Here is a 12,945-nt window from a genome sequence, read left to right as displayed (position 1 = left end):
TTCAAATCCAGCCCACCAAGAACAAATATTAATAATCAGGAATTTAAAAAAAATATTTTTTCTTTCATGAAACTTTTTCAGTGTTTGTGTTTTGAATGTTAAATTCTGAAGGGTTATTGTACAGTGCTTCAGCCACACTTCGTACAGCATTTCAGGGGTATCAAATATTACACTGGCAGGATGTTTTCAGAAACTTTCGTTGTGGCCCGCACAATACTTCTTTTACTGAAAGGGCCTCAGCACAATGCACTTTTAACTTGCAGCTAACACTAGAGGGAGTAAGATTTATGATCCACTACAGACAGCCACCCCATTGAGTTGGGCTAATTTTTCCAAGCGTGTCACATGTCAGAATGAGTCACGATGTTGAACTGGGTTTGATTGTTCATATTGAAAACCAGTTGTAAACCAACAGAGTAATTTTAAAGTAACGGAGCACTGCGGCCTCTCCACTTCTTCACTCAGCCGAACTAAACTTAAATCCTACCATAACTCTATGAGAAGAGAGTAAAGCATTGGAAATCAGCCAAGTGTGGGGTTCCTGGAATTGAGTTTTAAACAGAGCTATGCTATTTTTATAGGTCCTATTAACACTTGGGATGCTGGCTGTGAGCTTGATGGTACAGCAGCCAATGTACAATGAATGCAAAAGGCTGTGCATGTGCACCACCTCGTGGCAAGATTTGGGATCTGCAAGCACAGAGCCCCAGCATTTTAAATCTGGATATAATTTTAGATTTTTTTTTGACATTGCATGAATTTCAGTGAAGGGGTAGAAAGCTGCACCAAGCTACTGCATCTCTGGTTGCTGTCTCTACCAAAGCTCTGTAATCAAATTAATTCAAAAGTCATTTGCCACTGCTTAAACCTTCAAAGTCCTATTTGGCTTCTTTAAGCAAATCCCGGTGATCGGGATGACTTGCTCCTGCCCAGGGTTAATGGACTCTGGGGTGGCTGATGAAGCTGATGTGGGAACTCGAGATTTTTCTACAGGTGGGGCAGGAGATGCTTGACGTATAGGTGACGCACTCCTGCTATTCTGAGTATTACGTGGATTCCAGGTTCTCATCACCATCCTAAATGTTCTTTCTCACTTCCAATCATGGGCAAGGGGTTCCCAGGAATCAGGGGAGGATTGCATTTATTTAAGAGTTTTGAGACCATACTTAAATCTTCACTTCAGAGTGCTGTTTCAGAGCTCAGAATACACTTTCTTTCCGGAATCGGATATTGGGCAAGTGAATGACATGACCTGCCATACCTAATCAATGAACTGTAATCAAGGCCTCAGTGTTGGAGATGCAGGCTGAGAGAGGACATAAACTTTGATTTGTTTATTCTACCAGTAAATTTGGAGTATTTTGTGAAGGAGACACTGGTGATATTTTTTTCAGAGCTCTGAGGCTTTAATTTATTAAAACTTTAGACTACTTTAAAATTAAATTTAGACATACAGGATGGTAACAGGCCCTTTTGGCCCACAAACCTGTTCCACCCAATTAAATCCAATTGATCTACAACCCCCTGTATGTTTTGAATGGTGGGAGGAAATTGGAGCACCCAGTGGGTGACCCACGCAGACATGGGGAAGAATGTACAAACCCCAGTCATTGGCATTGTTACAGTGTTGCCTCAACTGCTACACTAACTTGAAAGCATAAAAGTAAGCAGGGACCACCACTGCCTGAAGATGATGAATTTTGTGCTAGGTTTGAGGTGTCGATATTCAAACATACTAAGGCTGTAAAGGGACCCCCCCCTGACGTGACAGCAAATTTCAGCAATGCCACCCTGCCTCCACTGAGGTGGGAAATAGGCTGCGATTTCCAGTGTCACATGGTGCCCAATACCTGGTTAGAAATTTTGCTGAAAGCATCCTGTAGTTTTCCATGCATTGTTGCTAATTTCTTACTGTCCCGGTTGGCTTCATGAATTGGAATCAGGATCTTATAGACTTCATTCACAGCTTCATACATCCCAGCCTGGTGGGGACCAAAAAGAAAAGCACAAATTCAGTGTGGGGACTGAGCAGCAAGACAGATTTTTTCCCCCATCAATAAATTCACAAGAAATTAGTTGGCCCAATGGTCCTTAATCCTCACTATCTATCCAGACATCTTGGACAGCAGACCAGCTGAGGATAAAAGTCTACTCCGAAGACAATCCAAGTTAGATCAGCACGACATGTTTAAATTTTGGTTCTATGAAGTGTAGCTCCTCCATCTCAAATTTGAAAATGTAAATTGGTAGTTCTTAAATGGTTCAGTAAATGGTCAATAAATAGGTACATGGAAAATAGAGCACTGTAGCCTCTTCTCCTTAAGGTATAATTGGGTGGGAGAACAGAGAGGTGACTGAGGAATTGTGTAAAAGAGCAGGAAGGATTTGGATATGCTTAAAATTGTTCACAGCCTGAACTACCTCTTATCAGCTTAACAAACTTTATTATGTACATAACAGCTATGTACAATATCTGCAGAGGAACTGACTGCACAGTCCGGATTTTCTGCTTGCTGAGCTGATCAAGGCTGAGGTGTTCAAGACTGAGACAGAACTTGCCTCCAGCATTAGGTAGCATTTATCTGGCTGCAATTTGCACAAGTGTACCTAACAAATGATGTATAAGAAACAGTCTTGGACTTGTTTGGAGCTCACTTGCTTATGAGTGAGACTCTGTACTTCAATGGAGCAAAGCAATTACGAATAAAAAATATATGGTTTGAAGTTCGTCGGGTCTGACGTCATTCCCTGAACCGAGAAGTGGATGGAGCTCCACACCATGACTAAGAGGACCACAGCTAGGAAGAGAGGTAAAGTGCAAGAGAAAAACGTATTTACCAAACAAACATGGTAGAGTTGGCTTTAAATGACAAATAAAGAGTATGAATGGGGCAAGGCAAGTTAAGGTACCATTGTGAAAGATGCTGCTGCCTGCTCCAGCAATCCAACCAAGCCAGCTTCTGTGAAATACTTCCCAGCACAAATTCCTTCTTCATCAGGGGAAAGAACATCATCTGATACAGCTGATTCCTCAAGAATATTTGACGATATATTCTTTAAGAAGAAAAAAATGATTTAAAACCATCGGTTCTTGTCTTGGTTAAATATGTTACACAGTTACCCACTATTTTAAATGATGCTTTGTTGACTGGTCTTCCTTATTTCAGACTCTTCAAACTGGAAGTACCTAAACCTTTTTTTTTAAATTTTTTTTATTTTTCACACTATGAACCATATTAATCAAAATACACACAAACATTTCCCTCTTGAATATACACAGTGGCATTTTCTCCCCTTTTTTCACCCCTCCCTTCCCTCCCTCCTTCCCACCCCCCTCCCTACCCACTAAACTTTCAACATATACAATACAATAAACCTGTTAAACAATGTGATCACGCAATGAAAATAAACAAGAAAACTGTGTCATTTACTTTTACACACTGGGTCAATTCATTTAGTCTTCTTCTCATTTTATCATTTTACAGGGTGCAGATCTGAGGCAAGCCCTCTCTGTTGTGTTCCATGTACAGTTCCCAAATTTGTTCAAATAATGTGACTTTATTTTTTTAAATTATATGTTATTTTTTTCCAATGGAATACATTTATTCATTTCCATGTACCATTGCTGTACTCTCAGGCTCTCTTCTGATTTCCAAGTTGACATTATACCTTTTTTTGCTACAGCTAAGGCTATCATAATAAATCTTTTTTGCGCTTCATCCAGTTTGAGGCCTAATTCTTCACTTCTTATATTACTTAGAAGAAAGATCTCTGGATTTTTTGGTATGTTGCTTTTTGTGATTTTATTTAATACCTGGTTTAGATCTTCCCAAAACTTTTTCACTTTCTCACATGCCCAAATTACATGTACTGTTGTTCCCATTTCCTTCTTACAGCGAAAACATCTATCTGATAATGTTGGATCCCATTTATTTAACTTTTGGGGCGTGATATATAGTCTGTGTAACCAATTATATTGTATCATGTGTAACCTCGTGTTTATTATATTTCTCATAGTTCCGGAGCATAACTTTTCCCATATTTCATTTTTTATCTTTTTGTTTAGATCTTTTTCCCCACTTTTGTTTGGGTTTATAGCTTATTTCATCATTTTCCTTCTCTTGCAGCTTGATGTACATGTTTGTTATAAATCTTTTTATTATCGTTGTTTCTGTAATCACATATTCAAAGCTGCTTCCTTCTGGTAACCTCAGTCTGCTTCCCAATTTGTCCTTTAAGTAGGTTTTCAGTTGGTGGTATGCAAACATTGTACTGTGAGTTATTCCATATTTGTACTTCATTTGTTCAAATGATAATAAATTATTTCCCAAAAAAAAATTTTCTATTCTTTTAATTCCTTTTCTCTCCCATTCTCTAAAGGAAAAGTTATCTATTGTGAAAGGGATTAGTTGATTTTGCATCAATAATAATTTTGGTAATTGGTAATTTTTTTTTCCTTTCTATGTTGAGTAAATGGTGCAGTACTGGTGAACTTCTATATTGCATCAGTTTTTCATCCCACTTATAAAGTACATGTTCTGGTACCTTCTCCCCTATTTTATCTAGCTCTACCTTGGTCCAATCTGGTTTTTCCCTTGTTTGATAAAAATCTGATAGATATCTTAATTGTGCTGCTCTAGAATAATTTTTAAAGTTTGGTAGCTGCAAACCACCTTGTTTGTACCATTCTGTTAATTTATCTAGTGCTATCCTCGGTTTCCCCCCCTTTCCATAAGAATTTCCTTATTATTCTCTTTAGTTCTTTGAAGAATTTCTCTGTTAAGGGAATTGGTAACGACTGAAATAGGTATTGTATCCTTGGGAAGATATTCATTTTAATGCAATTTACCCTCCCTATCAGTGTTAGTGGCAATTCTTTCCAATGTTTTAAGTCATCCTGAAATTTCTTCATTAATGGCTGATCATTTAATTTGTGCAGGTGGCCTAAATTATTATCTAATCTAATCCCTAGGTATCGGATTGCTTGTGTTTGCCATTTAAATGGTGATTCTTTTTTAAACTCTGTATAATCTGCATTATTCATTGGCATCGCTTCAGTTTTATTTGCGTTGATCTTGTACCCCGATATTTCTCCATATTCCTTCAATTTCTTATGTAATTCTTTTATTGATATTTCTGGTTCTGTTAAGTATATTATGATATCATCTGCAAATAGACTGATTTTATATTCCTTCTCTTTTATTTTTATCCCTTTTATTTTATTTTCTGTTCTTATCAGTTCTGCCAAGGGTTCTATTGCAAAAGAGAACAGTGAGGGAGATAGTAGACATCCCTGCCCAGTTGACCTGCTTAATTTAAATTGGTTCGATATATATCCATTTACTGTCACCTTCGCCAATGGTCCTGAAGTACCTAAACGTTGATCCTAACTATCCCATTCACCCATCCAACTGCTCTCCACCGAAACAATGGGTTTTAAAATCCTCGTTTTCAAATCTCTTTAGGATTTGTTTTCCTTCTCTATAATCTCCTTCAGCCCTTGAAGCATGAGCGTTGATGAACACATTCATTCCACTACTGTACTGACAATCATGTTGCTAGATACCAAGTACATTTCCTCTTTTCAGACAGACTGTGATACCTATCTCATTTATCCAGCTTTTGATCATCTGCTCTAAAATTTCCACACAGTTTGAAACATTTAGCAATGTAGACAGCATCAAAAAGAAACCGAGTTAACGTTTCAGGTCCAAGACTTTTTCCTCGTGGCTCATAACTGAAACACTGACCCCGGTTCTCTTTCCACAGATGCTGCCTGACCTAATGAGTGTTTCCCAGCACTTGGTTTTTATTTCAGGTTTCCAGCCACTGCAGCGTCTCATCCATCATTTTTTTTCTTGTGAAATGCTTGGATATCTGGTGTTATATAACTCACTTTTTTTAAAATCGAATTTCAATCAGCTGGATGGACAGATCAGAATTTTTTCATGGAAATGCATACACAACGGCTGCACGAAATTTAAAGTTGGCATCTTTAAAGTATTTCTTATTAACAGCATATTGTCAGATCATAAGCACTTTGAAAAAAACAAATGATCTAAAACATTGCTTTTCCCAATTGTAGCTGTTACTCAAAACTACAGAATGCTTACCAGCATTTTATAGAACGTTAGAGCACAGTACAGACCCTTCAGCCTATGATGTGCCAGCTAACATAAAAGCTGATCAACAATTTAAATCTTCCCTACCTCATGCCAATAATCCTCTAATTTTTTGCATCCACATATTGTACAAGCCTCCACCACCCATCCCAGCAATGCATTCCAGATCACTGCTCTGTGTTTAAAAAAAAACTTATCCCTGACATCTCCCCTAAACTTTCCTCCCCTCACCTTATACAGACGTCCTCTACTACCCCGTTATAACCCTTACGACATTGAAACCACCCCCTTACCTGAAAAGTTACGCAACCCACAGGCAAGTAGCGACAGTCCTCCAACATATTCAGGTATTCTGCCACCAGTGCTGCAGAGTGCACCAGGCATTGAGCTGCCTCGGCATGGTTAGTCCGCTCCGAGTGTTTCCCTGCCATATTCTGTAACCAGGTCAGGCGCAAATCCGGTGATGTCTGATAGCCTTTGGCAATTCTATTAAATTAAGGTAGTGTTTTTTTAATTTAAAAAAATTTAGACATACAACGCAGTAACAGGCCATTCCATCCTACTTGGTCATGCTATTCAATTACAGCCAATTGACTTTACATTTCCCCCGTATGTTTCGAATGGTGGGATGAAACTGGAGCACCCACACAGACATGGGGGAACGTACAAACTCCTTAAAGTCAGCACAGGATTCGAACTCCAGACCCGATCACTGCCACTGTAACAGCATTGTGCTAACCATTATGCCAAAGCAGACATGTTTGGGCTTGAAAAAAAGTAAATGTTCTGGACACGAGGTGTTTAAAAAAAAGACACAAAAGGTACCCTGACCTGTACATTAGATCCATCAACATTTCCGGATCCTCCTGGTGCTCCTTCATCTTCACTGTGTCTGTGAGGATCATGTGCAGATTGAACACCAAGTCTTGCACCTGCACACATATCAAAGCACACCCACATGTACAAATTATCCCACAAAAAAAACCAAAAGGAAAAAGATTTCAGACACTCTTCCATTAAAAAAATATAGTAAAACCCCTGTTATCTGGAATTCAACTGGCATAGAAATGGTGGAAATAAATAGGTCAACAATACAGAATATTAAAATTGGCAAGCCTCATCGTTAGTTCGCCAATCATGCCACACCTAATCTCAAGCAAGCATAAAGTTCTTTTATCCAGCATCTAACAATCCCCATAGGTGCTGGATACCAGGACTTTTACTGTATAAACATTTAAACCTGCAGTCAAGAGACTCATTTGGCTGGCAGTTGATATGGGAGCAGGTTAGATGTTAAAGATGTTTTCTTGTCTGTTAAATATGGTACATGTTTTGCTCACTCAACTTCTGGGATACACAAAATGGTGTAGTCTCAATATGCAGATAAGAAATAGAATGATTATTATAAATTATTATCCACGATTACAAGGATACCCCATACGAATAAAAGACTCAGTCATAGCTCCTATGGAAGATTTCAGGAGAGAGGAACCATTGCACAAGAGAGGTTTTCAAGAGCAGTATAAGATGAAGATTCAAGGAAGATAATCACACATTAAACACAGTTGTCAGAATGTTCTTCACAGGAAGATTGATTAATATTTAGGACAAATATGATTGGATGGAGATGCAGAAGAAAAGGGCATGGTGAGCTCTCTCAATAGATGAACAAAAAATTGGTTAAAGGGGTTCCTTGATTGCATACATTTCCTTTTAATTTTGGAAGTGATAAAGTTGGCATTGAATACAAATAATGCACTGATGTCAGAATGTCAAAAGAGGTGTTCAGAACTGTTTTCTAATTTTCAGGCTATTTGTGGCAACTTCACTAACATGACTATTTTATAGAGTTGGCACAATGTAAGCTAAAGAGTTTTACCTGCTCAGGAAAGGTGGTCTCTCGCAGTTCGAGGTCTTCCTCTGCATATGTCAGAATGGTTTTCAGCGAGCGCCGAAGGTATTCTTCATTGAAGTTTTGGGATGTTCCCACCAGTGAAGACAGTGACATCGTGACTTGCATTTTCACTCGGGCAAAATTCTTAAAGAAGATAAAAAGCTCGGTTTAGTTTCTTCAAATCGGAGGATAAATACAAAGTTTGCAAGACATGCGCCCAGGAAATATTATGCTACAGTGGGTGCACAACAAGACAATCACTAGGAGTGGATCATCAGGTTAGTTTCCTCTGTTAGCACTACAATTTTGGGATGTTTTTCTGCTCTTACCATAGGATTGGTCTCTGCTGTAGAATAAACATTGCTTAAGACCTCATCGCAGCCTCTGCATGACAAAACAGGGTGATAATGAACTATCAGTAGAGATGGTGGTTCCTCTGTAGACCGATGGGACTACAAGGTTCAAATTAAAACTTCCTCCTGACTCAATGAGATGAATTATTTCGAGACCAGTTCAGCAATCAGAAAAACTCTTTTTGAACACCCACTTGATCAGATTTCTGCTCATCACAAATGGAGGAATAAGGTTAGATAAAGGGGAAATGGGGCATGACTCCTCCCTAATAATATTCCTAAAATATATAATTGAAAAAACAAATGCTAGAAATCGGATACAAAATCAAAAAAAAGAACTGAAAATAGTTTGTGGGTCAGATGCATCATAGGTGAGAGTTAATATTTGAAACCGATGCCTTTCTTCAGAACTGCAATAAATGTAGTTATATAATTATGCAATGTTGTGGATACATAAATTGAACTTCTAATGCTAAAGATAAATGTGCATAGCAAATTCACACTCCTGAGCACCTCCTTAAAAGCAAAATATTGAGCACAGGATGATAGCCAGAAATATAAGAACAGGTAATGAGAGTTACAGCAGACATTTACGAAGAAAAAGTTGGAGAAGTGAATAATAGTGTCATACAAAGTGAGCATGGGGAATAATAAGAATGAAAAACAAGATGGCAATGAATTAAACAGGTATTTTGCCCCATACTTCATTTTGGAGGAAGGAAAGAACTCTGCAGAAAAAGTGCAACATTAGAAACCAAAAGGAAAAGGAACTTGGGAAAGCCACAATTTCCACAGAACTGGTCCTGAGCACATTGTTGCAGCTTCGTCCTGACAAGTTCCCAGACGTGAAAGACATCTTGTTTTGCAGTTAATGCATTTGTTGTATATGTTCCAAAGTTCCCCAGATTCAGGAAAGAAACAGGTAACTTTTTTAATTCATAGCTTACTTAACACCCATCATAAGGAAAATGTTAGAAGCAATTTTTATAGACTAGATCAGCAGGTCACTCAGAAAAGTTTATTATAGTTCTTCAAGTGCATGGGCAAGTGGAAAAAGTTATTGTGGAAAATGAATGCTTGTGAAAGGGTTGAGAGAATGGATGAAGATCTTACTGATGTACCACAATGATCAGTGCTGGATCCTCAACATTTTGCAATTTATATTAATGACATGTTCGTCAGCAGGATCGTGAGGAGTGTACAGGTGGGAGATAGATCAGCTAGTTGAGCGGTGTCACAACACAACCTTGCCCTTGACTTTAGCAAAACCAAACAGCTGATTGTAGACTTCAGGAAGGGGAAATCAGAACATAAATCAATCCTCATTGAGGAATCAGCAGTGGAAAGGATTAGGAATTTCAAACTCCAGGGTGGCAGCATCTCTGAAGATCTGTCCTGGGACCTCCTTGTCGATGCAATCACGAAGACGACTTCCCAGCAGCGATACTTTGTGAGGAGTTTGAGGAGATTTGATATGTCACCGATGACTCTTGCAAATTTCTACAGATATACCATGGAGAGCATTCTGACTGGTTGCATCACTGTCTGGTATGGAGGTGCCAATGCACAAGACAGGAAAAGATTACAGAGAGTTGTAAACTTGGCCAGTCTTCACTCCATTGAGGACATCTATGAGAGACAGTGTCTTAAGAAAATAGCCTCCGTCCTCAATGACTGCCACCTCCCAGGCCATGCCCTCTTCACATTCCTACCGTCGGGTGAAAGGTACAGGAGCCCAAAGACAAGCACTCAGCTGCACAGGGACAGCTTCTTCCCCTCCGCCATCAGATTTCTGAATGGACAATGAACCATAAAAATGACCTCACTTCCTCTTATTTCCACACTAAATTAATTTATTTTGAAGTGTAATTTTATAGCAATATTTGCACTGTGATCCTGCCACAAAACAACAAATTTTGTGGCATGTTCATGACAATATATTCTGAAGGTATAGGTTGCTAAATTTACTGATAACCAAGAGATAGATGGGAAACTAAGTTGCTAAATTGACACGCACACCAAAAATAGACTGACTGAATAAGCAAAGATCAAGCAAATGGAGCACAATGTGAAATTGTTAATTTTGGCAGGGAAAAAAATATAACACCTAATACATGATTGATGAGAATATAGAGCTTTTGAGGCCACTGGCGACACTGCATCTAGATTACAGTGATGGTCACCTTATTTAGGGAAGGATACTACTGTGCTACGAACTGTTTGCTGGATTAATACTCAGAATGGGTAGATTGTCTCGAGGCAAGGCTTGTATCTGCTGGTTTAGAATAAGAGGGATTTAATCGTAAGAGCTTGGATGGATCTAGAGAGGATGGATGTGAAGATGAAACTTGTCCTTTCTAAAGAATAAAGATGTAGGGGTGAGAGGTAATTTTACATGCTTGCATTAGAAACATTCAATTCCACACAATAACTGAAAATTTGGATTATTTTTGATTGAAAATCAGGTTTTGTTCTTCTATATTCAACATAGAAAATGACTGATGTACTTACATTGCCAATCTCAAAATTCTGCCTCATCAGGAGGTAGAGTGAAGCACTGGCGTGGGATCGGATGGTTCCTAAGCTGCTGCTGCAGTGTCGCAGGAGTCTTAAACACAGATCAGCACAAAGCTCAGTGTCCTCTTCAAACAGCGTTTCGGGAAACTGCACAAATGCATTCATAAGACACATCAAGCAGCAGGATAAAAATGATCGTCTCACCACTTTCAGACCTAATGTCCCACTATGCATAGTGGGACATTAATTCCAGTGCAGAGATTTTATTTGCTTATTTAATAGATGTCTAATAAAAAGAATGATATGTTTTTAATCAAATTATTTAGGATAACCCATCATATGGAATCCGCGTGATAAACTACATGGTGCTTCACGACGCAAAACAGAAAGCACAGCAAACATTGCTCACTTGGGTGATGACTTATAGGCTGAGTCCGGCTTACTTTAAGATCAGAAAGGTAGATCAGGAGCTTCCCTGGGACTGGCTGCTCCCAGTGGATGCTGAGGCCAGCTAAGTGCTAGCACAGAACTATTCTCACTCCCCGATTCTGCATCAGCAGTGCTGAGGTGGAGGTAGGAGATGGTTTTAAGTTCCTATCTGCAAATATCTTCAGAGATTAATGCAACGGCTGAGAAAGTGTTTCAGCACCTCAACTTCATCAGAGACTGGTGGAAATTTGGTAAGCCACCTGCTTCCCTTAACAACTTCACCAGGTGCTTCGAAGAAAGCATCCTGTCAGGTTGCATCACTGTGTGGAACAGGAGCTGCTCTGCCCAAGGTTGCTAGAAACCTCAGCAGGTAGTGAGCTTACCCTTGGCTATCACACACACCCCTCTCCCCTCCCTCTATAACTCCTGCTGCTTTGAAAAAACAGTTAATATATTAAAAGATTCATCCCACACTCTCTTTACCCCCTTCCAGCCAAGAAGATTCACAAGTGTGAGATCTCACACCTCCAAATTCAAGGACAGTTTCTTTCTTGCCATTATCAGACTCCCAAATGAACCTCAAAGCAGGAAAATGATGCTCCCTTTGATCCACATCAACCAATCTCTCTCTGCAATTCTGCATTTTTGCTGTGTCTGAAAATATTTACTGGTCTGATCACAAATGTTTAAACTTTTAAATTAAATTTCATTTACAAGATGGTGGAAGCCGATTCTGGCCATCTAAACCCTTTCCACCCAAATTAAGCTACAGCCCCAAATGTTTTGGAGGGTGGGAGGAAATTGGAGCATTTGGGGAAACCCAAGCAGACACGGGGAGAACATACAAACTCCTTACAAGCAATGCCTGATTCGAACCTGGGTTGCTTGCACTGTGATAGCGTTGGCACTAACTACTATTACGCTAACTTTTTATACTACATCTTGGGACATGAACTTGAATTTAAAGCATTAGGTTGGCAAAAGTGGGTCACTTACTTTGAAGACCAGTGCCCGTTGGGAAGCAAAGCAGTGTTGCAGGAAGAGGGCACTCTGGTTACAGGCCATGCTGTGTAAAATGACCTTCAACACTCCTGTCAGCACACTTTCTTTGGATTCTGTCACCATAACTGTCTGTAAAAGACAAAAGAGTTAGGGTTGGGAAATACTCTAAAATAGAATACATTTGTTTCAGCCAAGCTGCAATATTTCATTACTTTCAATGCAACCATTCCTATGTAATTGATTTCTATTATGTACCCATTCCTAATTTATTTCTCTTTAACCCAGTTGGACTTAAGCAAAGCTTTTGATAAATTTCTGTTCATGACATGGTACTCAAAGATCATTCCTTGTTCCTTTCCTAGAGCAGTGGCTGATCACTAGTGCTTTACAGCCAAAACCAAAAACATCCATTCTCCTGAACCAATGATACAGCAGATTCACTGCAAAGTACCATGTATTCGATCTGAGATGTCAAACTGCTTTTGAACTCCAGTGCCTCCTAAAATGACTCGGCAGATCCATTAATTGTGCGTATTTTTAAAACAACCATAAAGTTTAAGATCACGAACCATGAACTTTAAGATCAGCCATGATCTCGTTGAATGGCGGAGCAGGCTCGAAGGGTCGA

The 12,945-nt window shown here is 39.2% G+C and overlaps 1 protein-coding gene across 9 annotated transcripts in view; it reads right to left on the bottom strand.

The window, feature by feature from the left end:
• The window catches only part of LOC138758389 (dedicator of cytokinesis protein 7-like), a 158,981-nt gene that overhangs the window by 32,775 nt on the left and 113,261 nt on the right, over positions 1-12,945 (bottom strand). For all 9 annotated transcript variants that reach the window (XM_069927221.1, XM_069927222.1, XM_069927227.1 and 6 more), the window contains 7 exons: positions 12,312-12,446; positions 10,881-11,033; positions 8,002-8,160; positions 6,954-7,054; positions 6,416-6,608; positions 2,911-3,054; positions 1,851-1,982 (listed from right to left, as the gene is read on the bottom strand). In XM_069927221.1, coding sequence (XP_069783322.1) covers positions 1,851-1,982; positions 2,911-3,054; positions 6,416-6,608; positions 6,954-7,054; positions 8,002-8,160; positions 10,881-11,033; positions 12,312-12,446 — 1,017 coding nt within the window. The remainder of the gene's footprint in view (positions 1-1,850; positions 1,983-2,910; positions 3,055-6,415; positions 6,609-6,953; positions 7,055-8,001; positions 8,161-10,880; positions 11,034-12,311; positions 12,447-12,945) is intronic.

Source organism: Narcine bancroftii, chromosome 3, assembly GCF_036971445.1.
Source record: "Narcine bancroftii isolate sNarBan1 chromosome 3, sNarBan1.hap1, whole genome shotgun sequence".
Taxonomy (NCBI): domain Eukaryota; kingdom Metazoa; phylum Chordata; class Chondrichthyes; order Torpediniformes; family Narcinidae; genus Narcine; species Narcine bancroftii.
Note: the sequence above shows the minus strand (reverse complement) of the source record. Positions and strands in the feature narration are given on the sequence as shown.